The sequence below is a fragment of the Neovison vison genome, chromosome 12 (assembly GCF_020171115.1).
Source record: "Neovison vison isolate M4711 chromosome 12, ASM_NN_V1, whole genome shotgun sequence".
Classification (NCBI taxonomy): Eukaryota; Metazoa; Chordata; class Mammalia; order Carnivora; family Mustelidae; genus Neogale; species Neogale vison.
In genome coordinates, this window is record NC_058102.1 from 83600916 (window position 1) to 83616997 (window position 16082).

A 16082-nucleotide genomic window follows, 5' to 3' on the forward strand; every position below is an offset into this window, starting at 1 on the left:
TTTATAGGCGGGTTTACCCAAATAGCACAGTATTAAAAAACAAACAAATAAACAAACAAAAACTAAGTGCAGAGGGTGTGAATTTCTGAACTGTTTTGGAGCTTATTACTTGGTGAGGAAATGCTCAGTCCTAAAGTGTTTAAAACACCATAGACGGTTCACAGTTTGGGGAAAAACTTTTTTTAGAGCTTCATTTCTTCATTTTTCCTTTCTTCTGATTCTTTCCCTCCTTCGCTTTCATCTTGGTATTTGTAGGAAGTGGGTATTTCTTGGCCTCCAAATCATGTCCTTTCAGACCCCAGAAAACAAAGCCAGGTGCTTATCTTAACCCAAGGGAAGACCCCGCCCCATCCCCTGGCCGCTCCAGTTCCCTGGGGGTTTCCCCAAACCCCTGTGGAAGGTGGGGGGGATCAGAAGGTCCTTGTGTGTCTGCCAGGTTATAGCTCACTGGGTCCTGTCATCCTCTGTGGCCGTTGCCTGGAGGGTCCTCCACATGGCCTTGGAGGGTCAAGGGAAAGGATTTGAAAGCGCCCATGTAAACCAATGCAGCACACAAAAGTGCAGGATTATTACTATGAAAAATTAATTAGAAAAGGGGGCAATCTTCTCATCATTTCCTCATTTCCCTTTTCTCATTTCCTCTTTCTCTGCCCTCCCCGCCCATCTTTCTCTCCTTCCCCACTCTGCTTTCTCAAGGGGGAACACAAACAAGGTAGGAAGAGCCCAGGGTCTTGAATTGTTACAACAGAACGAAGTTTAAGAGTCCATATAAACTACACCCAAATTACTGAGAAATGTGAAATGAAAACGAGCTCAGCCCCAGATTCCAGGAAAATGCTACATTTTGGGTTTACTTGACACTTTGTGTTTTCACATGGGTCATATCTTCAAGCTTTGGTCATTAGTCTTCCGCTTCCTAATGCAAAGAAGTAAATGCTGACTCGTGTCATTTGCCTCAGATACCACCGGAAATGGCATCTTCTCCCCAGCCGCTGGCTTGCGAAACTAGCAGCACGCAGAGGTGAACTTATCTGCCTAGCAGCCGGGGCTCTGGGCTCTACAAACCTGACCCTCGGATCGACAGCGGACAAAGGAATCTGTCCAGGGAAGACATCTAGAGTCAACTGAGAGGTACACTTTTATCACCAGTTACTTTAATGAGTAAGTACTTTGCAGTTTTCCCATTTGATTTTAAGCATTAATTTCATATTTCTGAGCAGCCTTTCTTAGGCTCCTCCCTTCTTGGGCACTTACTCTAGAGCGGAATCACCAACCCAACCCCTTCACCCTACCCCCACTTAACTGGACAGCCGGAACGAGACAAGTGTTATTTTGTAAGGAGAAGGATTCGTGATTGATAAACTACTCTATCTCTGAAAACGTACAGTAAAGAGAGACAGACAGTTGTGAACAAGAGAAAGGACAAGAAGCATCTGTTGTCTACGCAATCTTGTAGGTTGTGGTTGACCACAGAGGCTTGGCGTCAGTCTTGACTCCCAGCTCTGCTTTTTATAAAACAGATGACCTTGGGCGGATGATTCAATCTTCCAAACAATTTTTTGGGTGTGTCAAAAGGAGAAAAAGATAATACCATGTCACAGGGTTCTTAGGAGGAGTGAAGAGATAACTGAAACCTGGAGCACACCGGGTGATGTGGATACTAAACGTTACGGAATAACAGGTGAAATGAGCGTTTCTAAATAATAAACTAAGGCCTCCATTCAGCCGGAAAGCTCTCTTAACTAGTGAAACCCATCCCTCCAACGTGCTGAGGTGGCTCAGAATAACAATGATTAACATTTATAAAGTTTACAGAGCATCTCATCTGATTTCCACAATGAACCCTAAGGTAGGCAGTTCCAGGCTGCTGACCTGATTTTGTTAGAAGGGACAGGGGAGAAGTTGAGAGCACGGCTGAATGTGACCATAGGAAAAGCAGCTCAGGGGTCCAAACTTCCTGCTGAAGGGAAGAGACATGACTGGGGAAAAGCCAGTGTCAGACTGAGTGCAGACCTTCCTTTCTCCAACTGAATTTCTCACCCCTTGGACCTTGCCCCTCTTCTGGTTCCAAGCCGTAGCGTTCGGAACGGGCAAAATCCTCAGTCCTGCTGCCAGCACCCAGAGCAGTGGGAACTCAACCAGGCCTTCCAAGAACTTTCTACAACATAGTATGGCCAGAGAGAAGGCAGACAGAGACTGACTCTTAGAATTCCCTTTTCAAATTCAAACCCTTTTTTTCTCATAGAAGCACTATTGCATTCAGATACTACATTGTTAACAAGAATAACAGCAATAATAAAAGAATCTCCATTTTAAGAGCTTTCCTCTTAAAGCATTGGATAAGCACTGGAGGCCATTTCTCCCGTTTAAAAGCTGAAGCGAGCATCTCTCACAGAGATAAAGCGAGCTCTGGACATAGCGAACCCCCAGCCTGCCGACTCGGCCTCACGTTCACATCCCCCCTTCAGTTGGCTTTTGTGGCCATTCCTGGAGACAGAATTTTCAGAATCCAACCTATCCATCAGTTGAAAGCAACTTCGTCATCACTGGCTCCTCCTCCCCCTTCCTTTCAAACCGTGGGAACTTTTTGTTCAACCACCGGTTAGGATCTGGAGTAGTCTGCCCAAGTCTAAAAAACCTGAGGCACAAAGAGAGCTTTAACGCAGCACTGACTTTTCCATGGACTCACAAGGAGGAACAGTTAACTATCAGTGATCCGAGCGCACCTAAGTTAACTTCATCCCCGCTCTGTCTCCTCAAAGGAAAAACTTAAAGCTGTGTACAAAAACATGGCCTTGTTTTGTTTTTCAACAGAGAATGAAAAGGAAAACGAGATGCAAATATTTTTTTTCTAGATAAGACTATTTTTTCCTCTCCATCTCCACTAATATTTACGGCTGGGGTTAAAAGCTCATGCTGTGGACCATATTTCCTCCTAAAGAAACAAAACAATATCTGAAGCTGATCTCATCCATCAGAAGATTCATTGGCAATGACAGACCAGTTCTGTCATTCGCTGGCTGGACAGCCCTGGGTGATGTACATAACCTCTCCAAGCCTCAGTTTCCTTCTCCATACAATGGAGAATATAAGAGTTTCTACCTCACCAGGTTGTGGGCAGAGAGAAGACTGGAACATACTAACTGCTCAGTGAATACTAACCAGTATGCGGAAGGCATTGGGCCACAAGGGATAGCAGGATGGGTGAGACCCACCTCTGCCATCCAGGACTAGGCTATACCGGGTTCGGAGGACACATGGATGGTTAATCATAGTACAAACTAGAACCGAGTGCTCTCTAAAGTGGGTCACCATTAGAACCAGATTTCTCTAGGGAGAAAAAGACTTTCAGACAGACCTGCATTCAAGCTGGATCTTAAGGCAGAAACAGAATTTCAGTAGAGGAAAGGGCTAGGGGACATGGACGCTAAGCCACAGAGCAAAGACGAAGAGATGAGAAAAAGCTCTCTGGGGTTGCACAGGCTCCAAAGCTCATCCACAGGGGTCGGGGAGCTGCAAAGGACGAAGGGTCATCTACTATTTTAAAAAACAAAGTTTCTCAATACAAAATGCTGGGAGTTAGGCTAGCATACCAAATGAAAGTGAAGGCAGTAAAGTCAAAACCCGAGATGATCACATTTTAGGTAAGCAAACACAACCTAACAACAGACCATTTTAGAAGTCTTTCAAAGTGAAGACACACTTCTTTAAGAATTAAGAGTAATTAATGGAAAGTTAAAAAAAAATTTCATCATAATATCTAAGAAAACAGAGGTGAAATTGGTCACTGGGCTCAGCTTCCCAAAATAGATTGCAACATCCTCCTCCCTAAAGCCTATCCTCAAAAATTACATCTCATTTTTTTAATGCCAGGAAATAGTTGAACTGTTCTCCAGCCAGGCTCTCATTCAAGGATTTTGAGATTTTTCAGGAATAGTGGAAGCAGCCGCGGTCATGAACCATAAAAAATCCCTTGATACAAGCATTTCAGAAACAGAGGTTATTTCCACCTGGCTCTCCCCAACCACTGTTGCCCGCATAAATGATAACAGCAGCTCTCGGAAAACGGGAAGCAAGAATACGCCGCCCTCATTCCCACAGATGATCGGTTTTTAACTTTAGGAAGATTGTCCGAAGGTCACAAGAGAATTATCTCAGGAATTCACCCATAGTTTGATGGTAGGATAAATGGGCGTCTAGAGAATTTGAAAGTGATAAGAGGCCCACACAGACGGTTCCTTCTTGCCCCCGCCCCCTCCCCCTCCCCGCCCCCTGGGAACTTCTACTCACCTGAATAGGTCTGGAACTCAGGAGAAAAGTTTGGGCTAGCTAAATTCGTTGAGCACTTAAAAATGCGGCAGACCTCACGCTAATGGCTTTGTTCAAGTAACCCTCAATTCATAATATTGTTCTCGTTTTGTTGATGAGGGCTCTGAAGTGCAAAAAAATTTTACTTAAGCTGCCCGGGGTCGCAGAGGCGAGCAAGCAGTGCAACCGGATGTAAACCCAGGGGGCTGACTCCGGGGCCCCCCTCCGAGCCGCTGGGCTTTGCCACAATTCAGGAGTCATCTGCATACAAATGGTGATTGATAAGGAGACCGAATAATTTGTTTCCATCCGAAGTGGGACTTTTTTTGGTGGGGGGAGGGGTGCCCTTAAGAACTGCGCGGGGAGAACGGGGCAGGGGGGTGGTAAGCCAGAACCGTGTAGGGCAAATTGAGAAGTGAGAAGTGTGATCACCGTGTTGACGGATGCCGTGAGAGTGGACGGACTTACCGAGGGAAAGAAGGTTGAAGAAAAGAAGAAAGGAGACGATTAGTGGGTCCCGAGAGAGACCAACAGTTGGGGAATTGTCCGAGAAGGAGAAACTGACACAGGATCCTGGGGGAGGTGAGCCGGGAGACAAGGGTGTCAGTCTCGGGCAGTTCTCCAAAGGGAGTCACCGTGGGGGGCCCTGGCCCCCTGAGGAGCTGGGAATGAGGCTGGGGTGATAAGGACCAGGGGGTGGCCATTGACAGGGGCGGTGGGGAAGTCACTGGTCATTTACTGACCACCATTTCTGCGGGTTGGTGGAGTTAAAAGCAGCATTAAAGTAAGAGGAGGAGTGAGTGGGAGGTGAGGACCCAGCCACAGGCAGTGCAAACAACTCTTTTTGAAAGTGGCCTTGAAGGGGAAGCAAAAGATAGGACTGTCTGGAGGTGGAGTCAAAGAAGTTTCCTTTCTTTTCTAAAGCAAGAAACCAGAATGTGTTTAGTGCTTAAGGGAAGGGATCAGCCAAAGGAGAGCGGAGAAAAAGTAGAATGCGTAATTATCCGCTCTCCAGGGGACATTCTGGAGCAGAGTTCCTGAGAAGGTGGAAGGGCGAGCCTCCTGAGCTGAGGAGCTACCTTTACACCTGAGGAGGTAAAGCTCTGCCCCTGTGGGAGGGAGGAGATCGGGAGTGTGGGCTGGAAGGGTTCCACGGAGGGAACAGGGAGCAAGGTGCTGTCTTCAGGCTTGGGGATTTTTCCGGGGTCCCTGAGGGGAGAGGTGGTTGTGCCCAAGGTTTAAAGGTGCCTAAGGCAAGGCAGGCACTGTACTAGGCCCTTCAAAGACATTGATGTGATCTCTTTTCTTCTTCACTGTTGTTCAGTGCGGTAGGCGATCTTACTTACCCTCGTTTGACACCAGAGGAAACGGTGGCTCAGCACTGTGGGCAGTCAGCCCAAGAGCTCACAGCTGTTAGGGGCCAGAGTCCACGTCTAACTTCATTGTCTGCTGGAAGGGAAAGCCCAATCCCTGCCTTTCCGTTATCTTGCAGTCTTCGGAGAGTAACGGGGAGGGAGTTAACGGATGTCGTTTAAATAATGGTTTGAGACCAGAATGTGGAAGTTCGTCAAAGACTGTACAGGATTGAAATCCTATTTTTGTTTATAAGAACTGCTTTGGTTTTTTAAAATTTTTTTAAGATTTTATTTATTATTTATTTGACAGGCAGAGATCACAAGTAGGCAGAGGCAGGCAGAGAGAGAGGAAGGGAAGCAGGCTCGCTGCCGAGCAGAGAACCGGATGTGGGGCTCGATCCCAGGACCTTGGGATCATGACCTGAGCCGAAGGCAGAGGTTTTAACCCACTGAGCCACCCAGTTTAAAATATTTTTTAACTCTAAATATTTAAAATAGTTAAAATTTAAAATACTTTCAAACTTTAGGAGATCCTTTCATAAAACAAGAGCTGTTACTGGTGTTGCTTTTTAGAATATGTGCTACCGAAGCGAGCACTTCATGTTGCTTTTTAATGGGTCTTTTTGAATAAAGGCTCCATAGTTTATCTTTTGATCCTTCTTTTTTTTTTGGAGAGGTTACCTGCTATGAATCCCCACTTCATTCGTAAAGGATGTTACCCGTGTTTCTTTATAAAGCCCATAGGAACATTTTCTGTTAACCTATCACTATGGGAAAAAATATGCTCCCTTATGGATTTTTAATTGTTTTTTTAAGATTTTATTTATTTATTTGTCAGAGAGAAAGAACAAGTGAGCACAAGCAGGGAGAGCAGCAGGCAGAGGGAGAAGCAGGCTCCCTGCTGAGTTGGGAGCCCGCTGTGGGACTGGATCCTAGGACCCTCGGATCATAACCTGAGCCCAAGGCAGACGCTTACCTGAGCCACCCAGGTGCCCCCCCCCCCCCGCTTACAGATTTTTAAATTTGGTAACTTTCAGACTCTTAAAGCATGTGAAATTCTTCTGTGGGTATTTTATTGCGAAAGAATCACAGATTTAAGGTGGTGGCTCTGTAGGGATGGTGATGATACTGATTGAATAGGTCTGCAGGGACTCTTGCCTCCACAAGGAAAACTTGTAGTTATGTGGAACCCACTTTGAAGTTTCAGATTTCCATTTACATCACGTGTGTTTGAGATGTTAGACGTGGTGAGGACTCCCTGAATAGGCAAGTTAGAAATATGGGCCATATGGCAGGGTTGGGTGATACCGGGATGGGGTAGAGGAAACCTGACAGTAGTTAGTGGGGGAGGGGGATGAGTCAAATTTGCAGAATGACAACTGTCAGAGCCCCATATAGACCCAGGTGTTCTCTAAATTTTTGCTGAATTAACTAACTGGACTGCCCAGCTGAGAGCCCTCTTTTAGGGGCGAGGTTATTTGGAGTGGGGGGATTAGAATTGGACTTTCTCCTGGCTGATAAGTTGCAAATGATTTGCCATTATTTACCATAGCACCTCACAATACTTTGTGTTTTTTATTTTATGTGTTTTTTTTAATTTACTCCTAAAACCACTTTTTAAAAATAGTAGGCCTGCATTATTTCCCCCTTTTTTGCATTCTATAGAAGAGTGTGTGTTAGCTGACTTGGCCCAGAGCAAAAGATGAATTTCTTGAGCAATCAGCAAACCTCAGGCCATTCGTTAAGCTTTCCCGAAGAGAAGTTTGAATTGTTTTTCTTCTTTGAAAACTTTATATGGCATGCAATTTAGTTTTTGACAAGTTGAAAGCCTACTTAGAAAAAACTAAACAGATGCCAACACATTAAGGCGAATTCCTGAAAAATTACTGTATTTGTACCATCTATTCCATTAAAATGTAAGGGAATCTTGGAAAGTTCAGAACATTGATTTGATTACCAAATCAGTTAGAAGGAAGTGAACTATTTATATTCCCAGGATAATGTTGCCTTAAGATGGTTAGTCTTCTGCAAGAAACTTTTAAACTAGTTACAGGTACTTCCTACAACTAATCAAAACAACATCCTAATCGTTAGGGATTACCTCTGATTTAAGACTTCATTGCAGGGTCTCTAGGGCCGCTGACCTATGCCTGTTTTCCTGTAACTAAAGATCAGTAAGAAAAGAAAAAAAAAATTAACCTAATTTCTACAACAATTGATTAATGAGAAGCAAATGTTACATGTTTGGTTTGTGATAGTTATACAGCAATAGTCAGTGATTTATAAGTCGTGGCTTATGCCGCTATTAAAAAATTAATTACCCCCAAAGAAATCTAAGAAAAATGCTTGAAAGTCATTTATTATAGTAGTAGCCATTATTAATGTATGTTTCTGTCAGAGCTTTAGTCAAAGTCCAGATAGAACCCATGGAACTAGCTTAAAAATATGATTTCAGGAATCACCAAGAAACTCTTTAAAAAAAACAAAAAGGTGTTAATTTGAGGTTGGAATCAGATTGCAAGGCTCACGGGCCCATCCCCCCCCTTTGACTCCTCCAGCAGGCTTCCCCTCTTCATTTGCATTCATCCTTTGTAGCTGCTAGCACCTTCCATATATGCCTCTTAGGTATCCCTTCCCTTGCTGCTGCTCTTAAAAGAAGAGACTGCCTTTTCACACATAGTCCTTCCACCTAGTACAGTATCGAGTTCACAATGACCTTTATTGAATGAATGAGTGAGTGAGTCACTCTTATCTATAAAATCGCTACCCAAACTAATAAGTGAGTTGAGCAAATTTGAAGCGAAGAAAGAAGCCTAGGCCCGAAAGACCAGTAATCTGTTTTCAAATCCCTCTTTTGTTTCAGTTTTTTGGAAATAAAAAGAGCTCTGAAAATGAAACTTACCAACCTTTGTTTTTAGAGTTAGCTCTGATTTATTCTTCATTCACCAACACCCCCCGCCCCCGTCACTTTGGTTTTGTTGGGGTTTTTTTTGTTGTTGTTGTTAATGCTATTTTTTTTTAAGATTTTATTTATTTATTTGTCAGAGAGAGAGAGCGCACGTGAGCGAGCAGAGGCAGAGAGAGAAGCAGGCTCCCTACCGAGCACGGAGCTTGATGTGGGACCCTGGGATCATGACCTGAGTGGAAGGCAGCCCCTTAACCAACTGAGCCACCCAGGCGTCCCTTGTTGGGTTTTGTTACGTAGTGCTTGATATCTTTTTTAAGCGATTCTTTCCCAGGGTTGTAGTCCCAGGGTTGTCTGATTAGTTAATCCTGTACAGTCAGTGGTGCTCTTTATCAAGAATTTCATGAATTTCCTTTTCAGTATAACTTATAACTAGAGTGCTCTTTCCAGTCATTTCCTCCTCCCTTCTTTTCCACAGTCTGTTCTGCTTGCCTGTGCCACCGCAGAAGAACAAGGAGAAATTCCTAGGGAGACCTTTTTGCCCAGTTTTGACTCCGAGCTCTTAGCACATTATCTGGGTGGGTTAGGTTCCCTGGTGGGGACACAGGGCAGCCAGGATTCCTCACACACTCAGAAGGCCTAGGAGTCTGCAGAATTGTGTTTTGGTTATTCTAAAATCCAGGTCACTTATTTTGACATGTCTCTTGGTAGAGATTAAGGTAGGGGATGAAATATGTATACTCTCACTCATAGTCCCCTCCCCCCACCTCCCCTGTGCACATAAACCACCTCTCCTGGGCAGGCAGAGGAAATGGTTGCCTGCCTGTGCCTTGAAGACACACCAAAGCACTCTTCTGTCTTGTCTTCAAACACCTCCCTAACAGGAGCCAAGCTTTTCCATTCAGACCAGCCTACTTGGCATTCTGCTATAAAGGAGCGCTTGCTCCCAACAGAGACAGACTTTGGTGTCGGTGGTTTTAAATTTTAGCTCCATCGCATGGACGTCCTTCCCTATAGATTGGAAATGATAAAAATTATCTCGTAAATAGAATTACATTTGTAAAGCAGCTGGCCTCCAGTAGCCATTCAACAAACATTCATTTTACTTTATTTGAAATCTTTCCCTTGGATTATCTCATTGGCTCAGCACAGAACCCTGCTAGACAAACAGGACAAACCCTGTAAATCCGCCCCCCACCCTTAATAGTTGATTAACCCGGTATTTTGAAACTTGCTCCATAATTATAACTAACCCTTATCCATGCTTACTACTGGTCAGGGATTGTTCTAACCATTTTATATTGGGTCCTCCCGTGAAATCTGAAGCGGACACTCAAAGTCCTATTTTGCAGATGAGGAAAATTGAGGCAGAGAAAGACTAAGTAAGTGCCCAAGGATGAAGAGCTGGTAAATAGTTGGGATTCACACCCAAGTAGTGTTGCTCCCAAAGCAGTGCTCTTCATCAGCACTGTTTCCCACAGCATCTGAGTGGTGGATTGGACTCCCGCCTGTGAGTCCCAGTCTAGAGGGCCACCAGGTTATCAGAGCTGCCCACTCACCGCAGGGAGAGTACTCCAATGGAAAGGGATGGTGTTCAGTATCTTAGGGGATGAGGGCCAGGTTGGGAGCAGAGTGCCAGCCCAGAGAGAACACACGAGTGGCACCATGAGAACCCGGGGAAATTCTGGGAGGAGGTTTCCCCCTTCCCGTTGCACCTTGGAGACTGGGGTCTGGGGCAGGGGAGTACTTATGTTCACAAAGCCCCTGAAAGTCCTCAGCACCTGTTTTCTGTGTTCATGGCCCTTAGCACTTTGTGTCATAGTTACCACTAACTGTTTCTGATCTGCTCCTGAAGGGAGCAGGTTGTACTCATTTTTATACCCCCTCTGGAGAGCGCCAAGTAGACACCTAACAAGTATGAGAAATCGTTAAAAAGGAACATGCCTGAGCCCCAGAGGGATCTGGAGTTCGCTTAAGGTGTTATTTTGTTGTACTGCAATGAGCTCTATCCTCTTTTTTTTTAAGATTTTATTTATTAATTTGACAGAGAGAAATCACAAGTAGATAGAGAGTCAGGCAGAGAGAGAGAGAGATAGAAGCAGGCTCCCTGCTGAGCAGAGAGTCTGATGCGGGACTCGATCCCAGGACCCTGAGATCATGACCTGAGCCGAAGGCAGCGGCTTAACCCACTGAGCCACCCAGGCGCCCGCTCTATCCTCTTTTTAAGCTTTTTTTTTTTTTTTTTTTTCTGATAACAAAAACATTGGAATGAAGATTCTTTGGGGGAAAAATAAGCCAATATTTTCAACTGTTCTCTTAGGGCAACTCTTAGAGACCACCCATGTTCATGTTTTTATTTTTGTACTTGTTCCCATTTAAAACCACAAATAGAATAGCTTTGATAAACTGTAATTTAATAATAGCTATCCATCCACCCCTCTTAAAATGCCTACTGATACCTAAAAGTCTATGAGTATCAAGCTACAGTGGATTTTATTGGCTTCTATGTAAGTGTGAGTGGGTGCCGTATTCTTCCCCATGTGAGATCTGTTGGTGATACTGAAGTGTGTTTTTACCTTTTATTCGTTAATGGATATGGTTGTAAATGACAACTTTAAAATAAAGTTTTGAAGATGAGTTTCACAACTCTTAATATTTTATGCAAAGTGCTCAGGAGGAAAAAAACTCTTCTTCTACCCTGTTAGGTTCTGTGTCTGGAGCCCTGTCAACTAAAGACAAGTTAAAAGGAGAAATAGCACAGGATTTTTACCAATATTTATGTGCACAGGACTTCACACAGTAGAAATACAAAGAAGCCGATTCAGGGGCTTACATATCGTTTTAACAAAGGGAAAACGGGTTTGGGTTTCTTGGGATGATGAATTGTGAAAACTCAGAAATATATAGCGGAACTAATAGAAAATCGGGGTTATTTTAGTAAAGTCAGCTTATGCAGACTCATCTTGGTGTCAACAGCTCCCTGTCTTCCTTGACTCTTCTCCTCCTGGTGGGGGAAGGAGCACCTGCCTCGAAGGGAAATTTATACACTGCATTAAGGCGGAGAACTTTTCATGTGTCTGCTGATTCTTAGTTGCTTTCAGCTCAAAATAATCCTTATTTTAAAACGTCATTATTTGGGGATGGCATATTCTGATCGTCTTCCTATGGAAAGCAAAGAATATTACAGCTGTAACATGTGAATTATTTCCAGTGTTACTGCCCTTTTTTACAAGTCAGACTCTCTGCAGAGCAGGGAGCTCAACATGGGGCTTGATCCCAGGACCCAGGATCATGACCCAAATTGAAGGAGGACATTCAACCAACTGAGCCACCCAGGCGCCCATACTTTTCCTTTCTGTTGTTTGTTGCATTTCATTGAATTCTTTTGAAGTTATTAAAAGAAACATACAATTATATAAAGTATATTTACAGAAAAGGAGGGAAGGCAAGTCACCCATTATCCTACTTTTCTCTTAAAAGCTCTGTTTTTGCATATTTTCTTTCAATGATACGTTTCCTATAGTTCGAGCAACACAGACTTCACATGTGACATGTGGCATGTAACCTCTTCAGTTTAACATATCACAGCGTTCCCACATCCTTTCTCACTCACCATCTCTTCATTGTGAAGTAGCTGCAAAGTCTACCTCCCCATTCTCCAGGGGTCAGATACCCGAGCTGCCTTCCCAGAGGCAGTTTCCCCTCTAGCCAAGGGAGGGCCTGGGGTTTGGCCGCTTCAGATCTGGTGGGACTCCGGCCTCCCAAGAGCCACAGGGCAGGGGTTCACAGGTCAAGGTGAGGCTTAGCCAAGCAGGCCTCCCTTCTTGCTGTCTTCCCACTCCCAGGCCAACACTCCATCCCCTTCCTCGAGAACCGCCCCCCCAGCCACTCTCTCCTTCTATCCTAGCGATCTGAAGACCTGCCGCGTGCCCTGGGCGCCATGGTCCATCTGCAAGCCTCCGAAGTGCAGCAGCTGCTCCACAACAAGTTCGTGGTCATCCTGGGAGACTCCGTCCAAAGGGCGGTGTACAAGGACCTGGTGCTCCTGCTGCAGAAGGACTGCCTGCTCACTACCAACCAGCTCAAGGCCAAGGGGGAGGAGACCTTTGAAAAGGACAAGCTGGTGGACGGAGGCCAGATGGGCCCCATGCACAACGGCATCCAGTACCGGGAGGTCCGCCAGTTCTGCGACAACCACCACCTGGTGCGCTTCTACTTCCTCACGCGCGTCTACTCCAGCTACCTGGAGGACGTCCTGCAGGAGCTGCAGTCCAGCGAGCACGGCCACCCGGATGTGATCATCATGAACTCGTGCCTCTGGGACCTGTCCAGGTACGGCCCGGACTCTTGGCAGAGCTACCTGAAGAACCTGGAGAGCCTGTTCGGGCTCCTGGGCCAGGTGCTGCCCAAGTCGTGCCTGCTGGTATGGAACACGGCCATGCCCGTGGGCGAGCAGATCACGGCGGGCTTCCTGCCACCCGAGCACCAGCCTGGGGATGACTCCCTGAGGGTCCAAGTCATTGAAGCCAACTTCTACAGCTCTACCGAGGCGAAGAAGCACGGCTTTGACGTGCTGGACTTGCACTTCCACTTCCGCCACGCCGAGCAGTACCTGCAGCGCGACGGTGTGCACTGGAACGAGCGCGCACACCGCCACCTCTCCCAGCTGCTGCTGGCGCACGTGGCCGACGCCTGGGGCGTGGAGCTGCCGCAGCGCGACAGTGTGGACTCGTGTATCCCGGCGGGCCCGGCGATGGGGGGACGCAGACGGGGTGTTCAGAGGCGGAGGCAGGCTGGCAGGGCTCCACGGGCCCTCCCGCCCTCAAGGTGCGGCCCCCTACTCCCGAGTCCCCTTCTGCCTCTGCCCCAGCCTCCCCGCCTGCCCTTGCCCCGGCAGCCTCATCCCTTTACTTTTCACTCGGTGATGCCGCGGTTCCCCTTTTGTCCCCAAGATACGAATTTTGCCTCAGACGAACCTTTCCAGGCGGATCAGATCTCAAACTATTTCCATTCAGATGTCCTCTCACCGACCCAGACAGGATTTTACCCTGAAGATGACTTCATGATCGATCCTCAGCCCCCGGTGCCCCCTGGCCCCGTACCCTATCAGCAGCGATTCCCTGTGGTTCATAGGGGCTTCGCCCGCTATGTGCCTCGTGGCCCCTATACGCCCTGGGGTCGGCGGCCAAGATCTTCCAGGAGAGGGGCCCATTCCCGCCCACAGCCAAGGCCTCAGTAAACCCTCCTCATGTTCGTGGACTGGACAGATCATCTGACTCTCCCGAGACAGACGGACCTTGTTAACTTAAGCCTTTGGTCCCTGCTCAGACTTTAGTTCTGTCATTGCTTTCACCAGTAATGGCAGGGAAGGGCAGTCTCCTCCATTTTTGTTGACTATGGCCTCTTCCTCTATTCTCTGGGGGTGACCAAGCATTATTCCCACCTCCCCCACTCCCTATTCTGTTTCTCTTTTTTGTAAATGGAAAATGGAAATAAAAAAGTTGTTTCATGAGAGTAGTGGGTTTTGGGTGTGTCTATATTTAAATAGTGCCTCTTCCTTCCATTAAGAAATAGCTTCGTAAAAAGCAAGGACAGTATCTGCTGACTGTTTATGGCATCTACTTTACGATAAACTACTCAAAGTGGAATTTGTCTAAAATCGTTCTGAAGGTTTCCATAAGTTGGACCTGATTCCTTTCCAATCAACAAAAGAACTTGAACTTTTTATGGTATTTTCCAGAGTTTCTCAAAGAGTGATTGAATTGTAAAACCGGGAAAGCTAAATAAATGATACTTAACTGACACAAACAAGGAAACAAGCTAAGAGAGGTAAGTGACTTGTCCTAGGTCACACAAAAATCCCTCTTCCACAAGTCTTTCCTAGTCTATACGAGTTTCTGACTGACATGAACTTTCAGACCATGGGGACTGATTGCTACCACAGTAATATCACACTAAGAGGGACAGTTAACCAAACATCGTCTTTCTATGAAAATGATGGTGAAAACCCCTATGCTTCCATAGTTCCAGAAGCTTACTGGTTAGTTATGTAATGTATGTAGAATGCATGGCATGCTCACGACTTTGTGATTTCTTTGAAGAGTCTCGTGTTTGGGACTTGAGAAAATTGGAAAAAAGTAAGTTGCACTCAATGACAACATCTATCACCGTTACAGAATAAAACTACTGGTTGGAAGGGGCCACCCAGCGCACAACTCTTGACAGGCGGCCGTGGCCATCTCTTTACTGTTTTGTGGAATTGTTAACATCATGAAGACTTAATATGCTAGGGCCTTTATCATCCTAGACTTGTGAACTGTTAATACTTGTATAAGATAGTCAAAACAGGACATGACTAACATTGTCTGAGTGATAGATTATTTCATTGAATTGAATCCACTGGTTTGTAAGTCCTCAATTGGACCATTCCTGAAGTTGACAGTGTCAGGAAATGTTACCCTGAAAAAAATGAAATTTGAAATCACAAAAAATAGATGAGATCAGTTCTCTATAGGAGAAATACACAGCAACGGTTAATCTACCAAAAAACCATAAAATTTGTGAAGGATAAGACCTTCATCTCACTCACCTTTGTCTCAAATCCTGGTACAAGTATAGCACATAGTACTGAATAATATTTCTTGAGTGAATCCATGAGGGAATGAGGAGGTGGCATACAGGTGTTCTTGGTGACACCGTGACCCAGGCCCCTGAGGAGGTGCTGTCCATGGACATGGAATCATTGCAGCACATCGAAGGAATATTCCTGAAATGGCTGGATGACAACCATCAAGGGCTCAAGAAAGGTGGTACCAGCAAATCAGAATTTGCCAGAACATCCCAGCAAAGTCCAGAGAGAGAGCGCCTATCTAGCCAATTTCAATGTTCTAATCCCAGGGAGGAGGTGAATGCACAACTGTGAGATTTGCTAACATCAGCCCTCAAACACGTCGGCTCATTCTGACTTTATGTTTCCCAAGCAAGACAAAGCAGGGCTTAGGGGCTGATCTGAGTAAATTCTATTTTCGTGAATAAATCAATAAATCAGTGTTGTGATTTATATCTCTTATGAGTTAGGCTAGTGTGTATTCCTTCTTAATCTGATCATGCCAGATGAGACAAGGAGACTGAGTTCTTAGGGACACAGTACTGAGGACTAGACATTGAATCAATGAGGAATCCACTATCCTATCTTACGGATTAAATTGCACCAATCACTGAACAGTCCTGTTTCTCTCAGATGGGGAGGGGTGCAGGTAGACTCAGGGACAATCTTTTCCTGCCCAGGTGTATTAATGTCCTAGGGCTGCTATAATGATTACCACAAACTTGGTGACCTAAAACAACACACATTTCTTCTCCCAGCAGTTCTGGAGTCCAAAATCCGCTACCCCCAAACAAAATCTATACGGGGTCTCTTGCTGTCCTACATGATCAGGCCTCTGCAATGTCGTCTTCTGGAACTCTCTTCATTGACCTTTATTCTCTCAGCCACACTGGACTTCTTTCTGTTC

At 45.5% G+C, this 16082-nt stretch overlaps 1 protein-coding gene across 4 annotated transcripts; it reads left to right on the plus strand.

Annotated features, from left to right (window-relative positions):
* Nucleotides 1-1012: 1012 nt before the first annotated feature.
* PCED1B (PC-esterase domain containing 1B) lies at nt 1013-14072 on the plus strand. 4 transcript variants are annotated; one of them, XM_044227475.1, is made up of 3 exons: nt 4659-4890; nt 5324-5403; nt 12476-14072. In XM_044227475.1, the coding sequence occupies exon 3, from the start codon at nt 12509-12511 to the stop codon at nt 13805-13807; it is 1299 nt and encodes a 432-aa protein (XP_044083410.1). In that variant the 5' UTR covers nt 4659-4890; nt 5324-5403; nt 12476-12508; the 3' UTR covers nt 13808-14072. The 4 variants fall into 4 exon arrangements, with proteins under 4 accessions (XP_044083411.1, XP_044083410.1, XP_044083412.1 ...); XM_044227476.1 differs by lacking the exons at nt 4659-4890; nt 5324-5403 and adding an exon at nt 1013-1161; XM_044227477.1 differs by lacking the exon at nt 5324-5403.
* Nucleotides 14073-16082: the final 2010 nt, after the last annotated feature.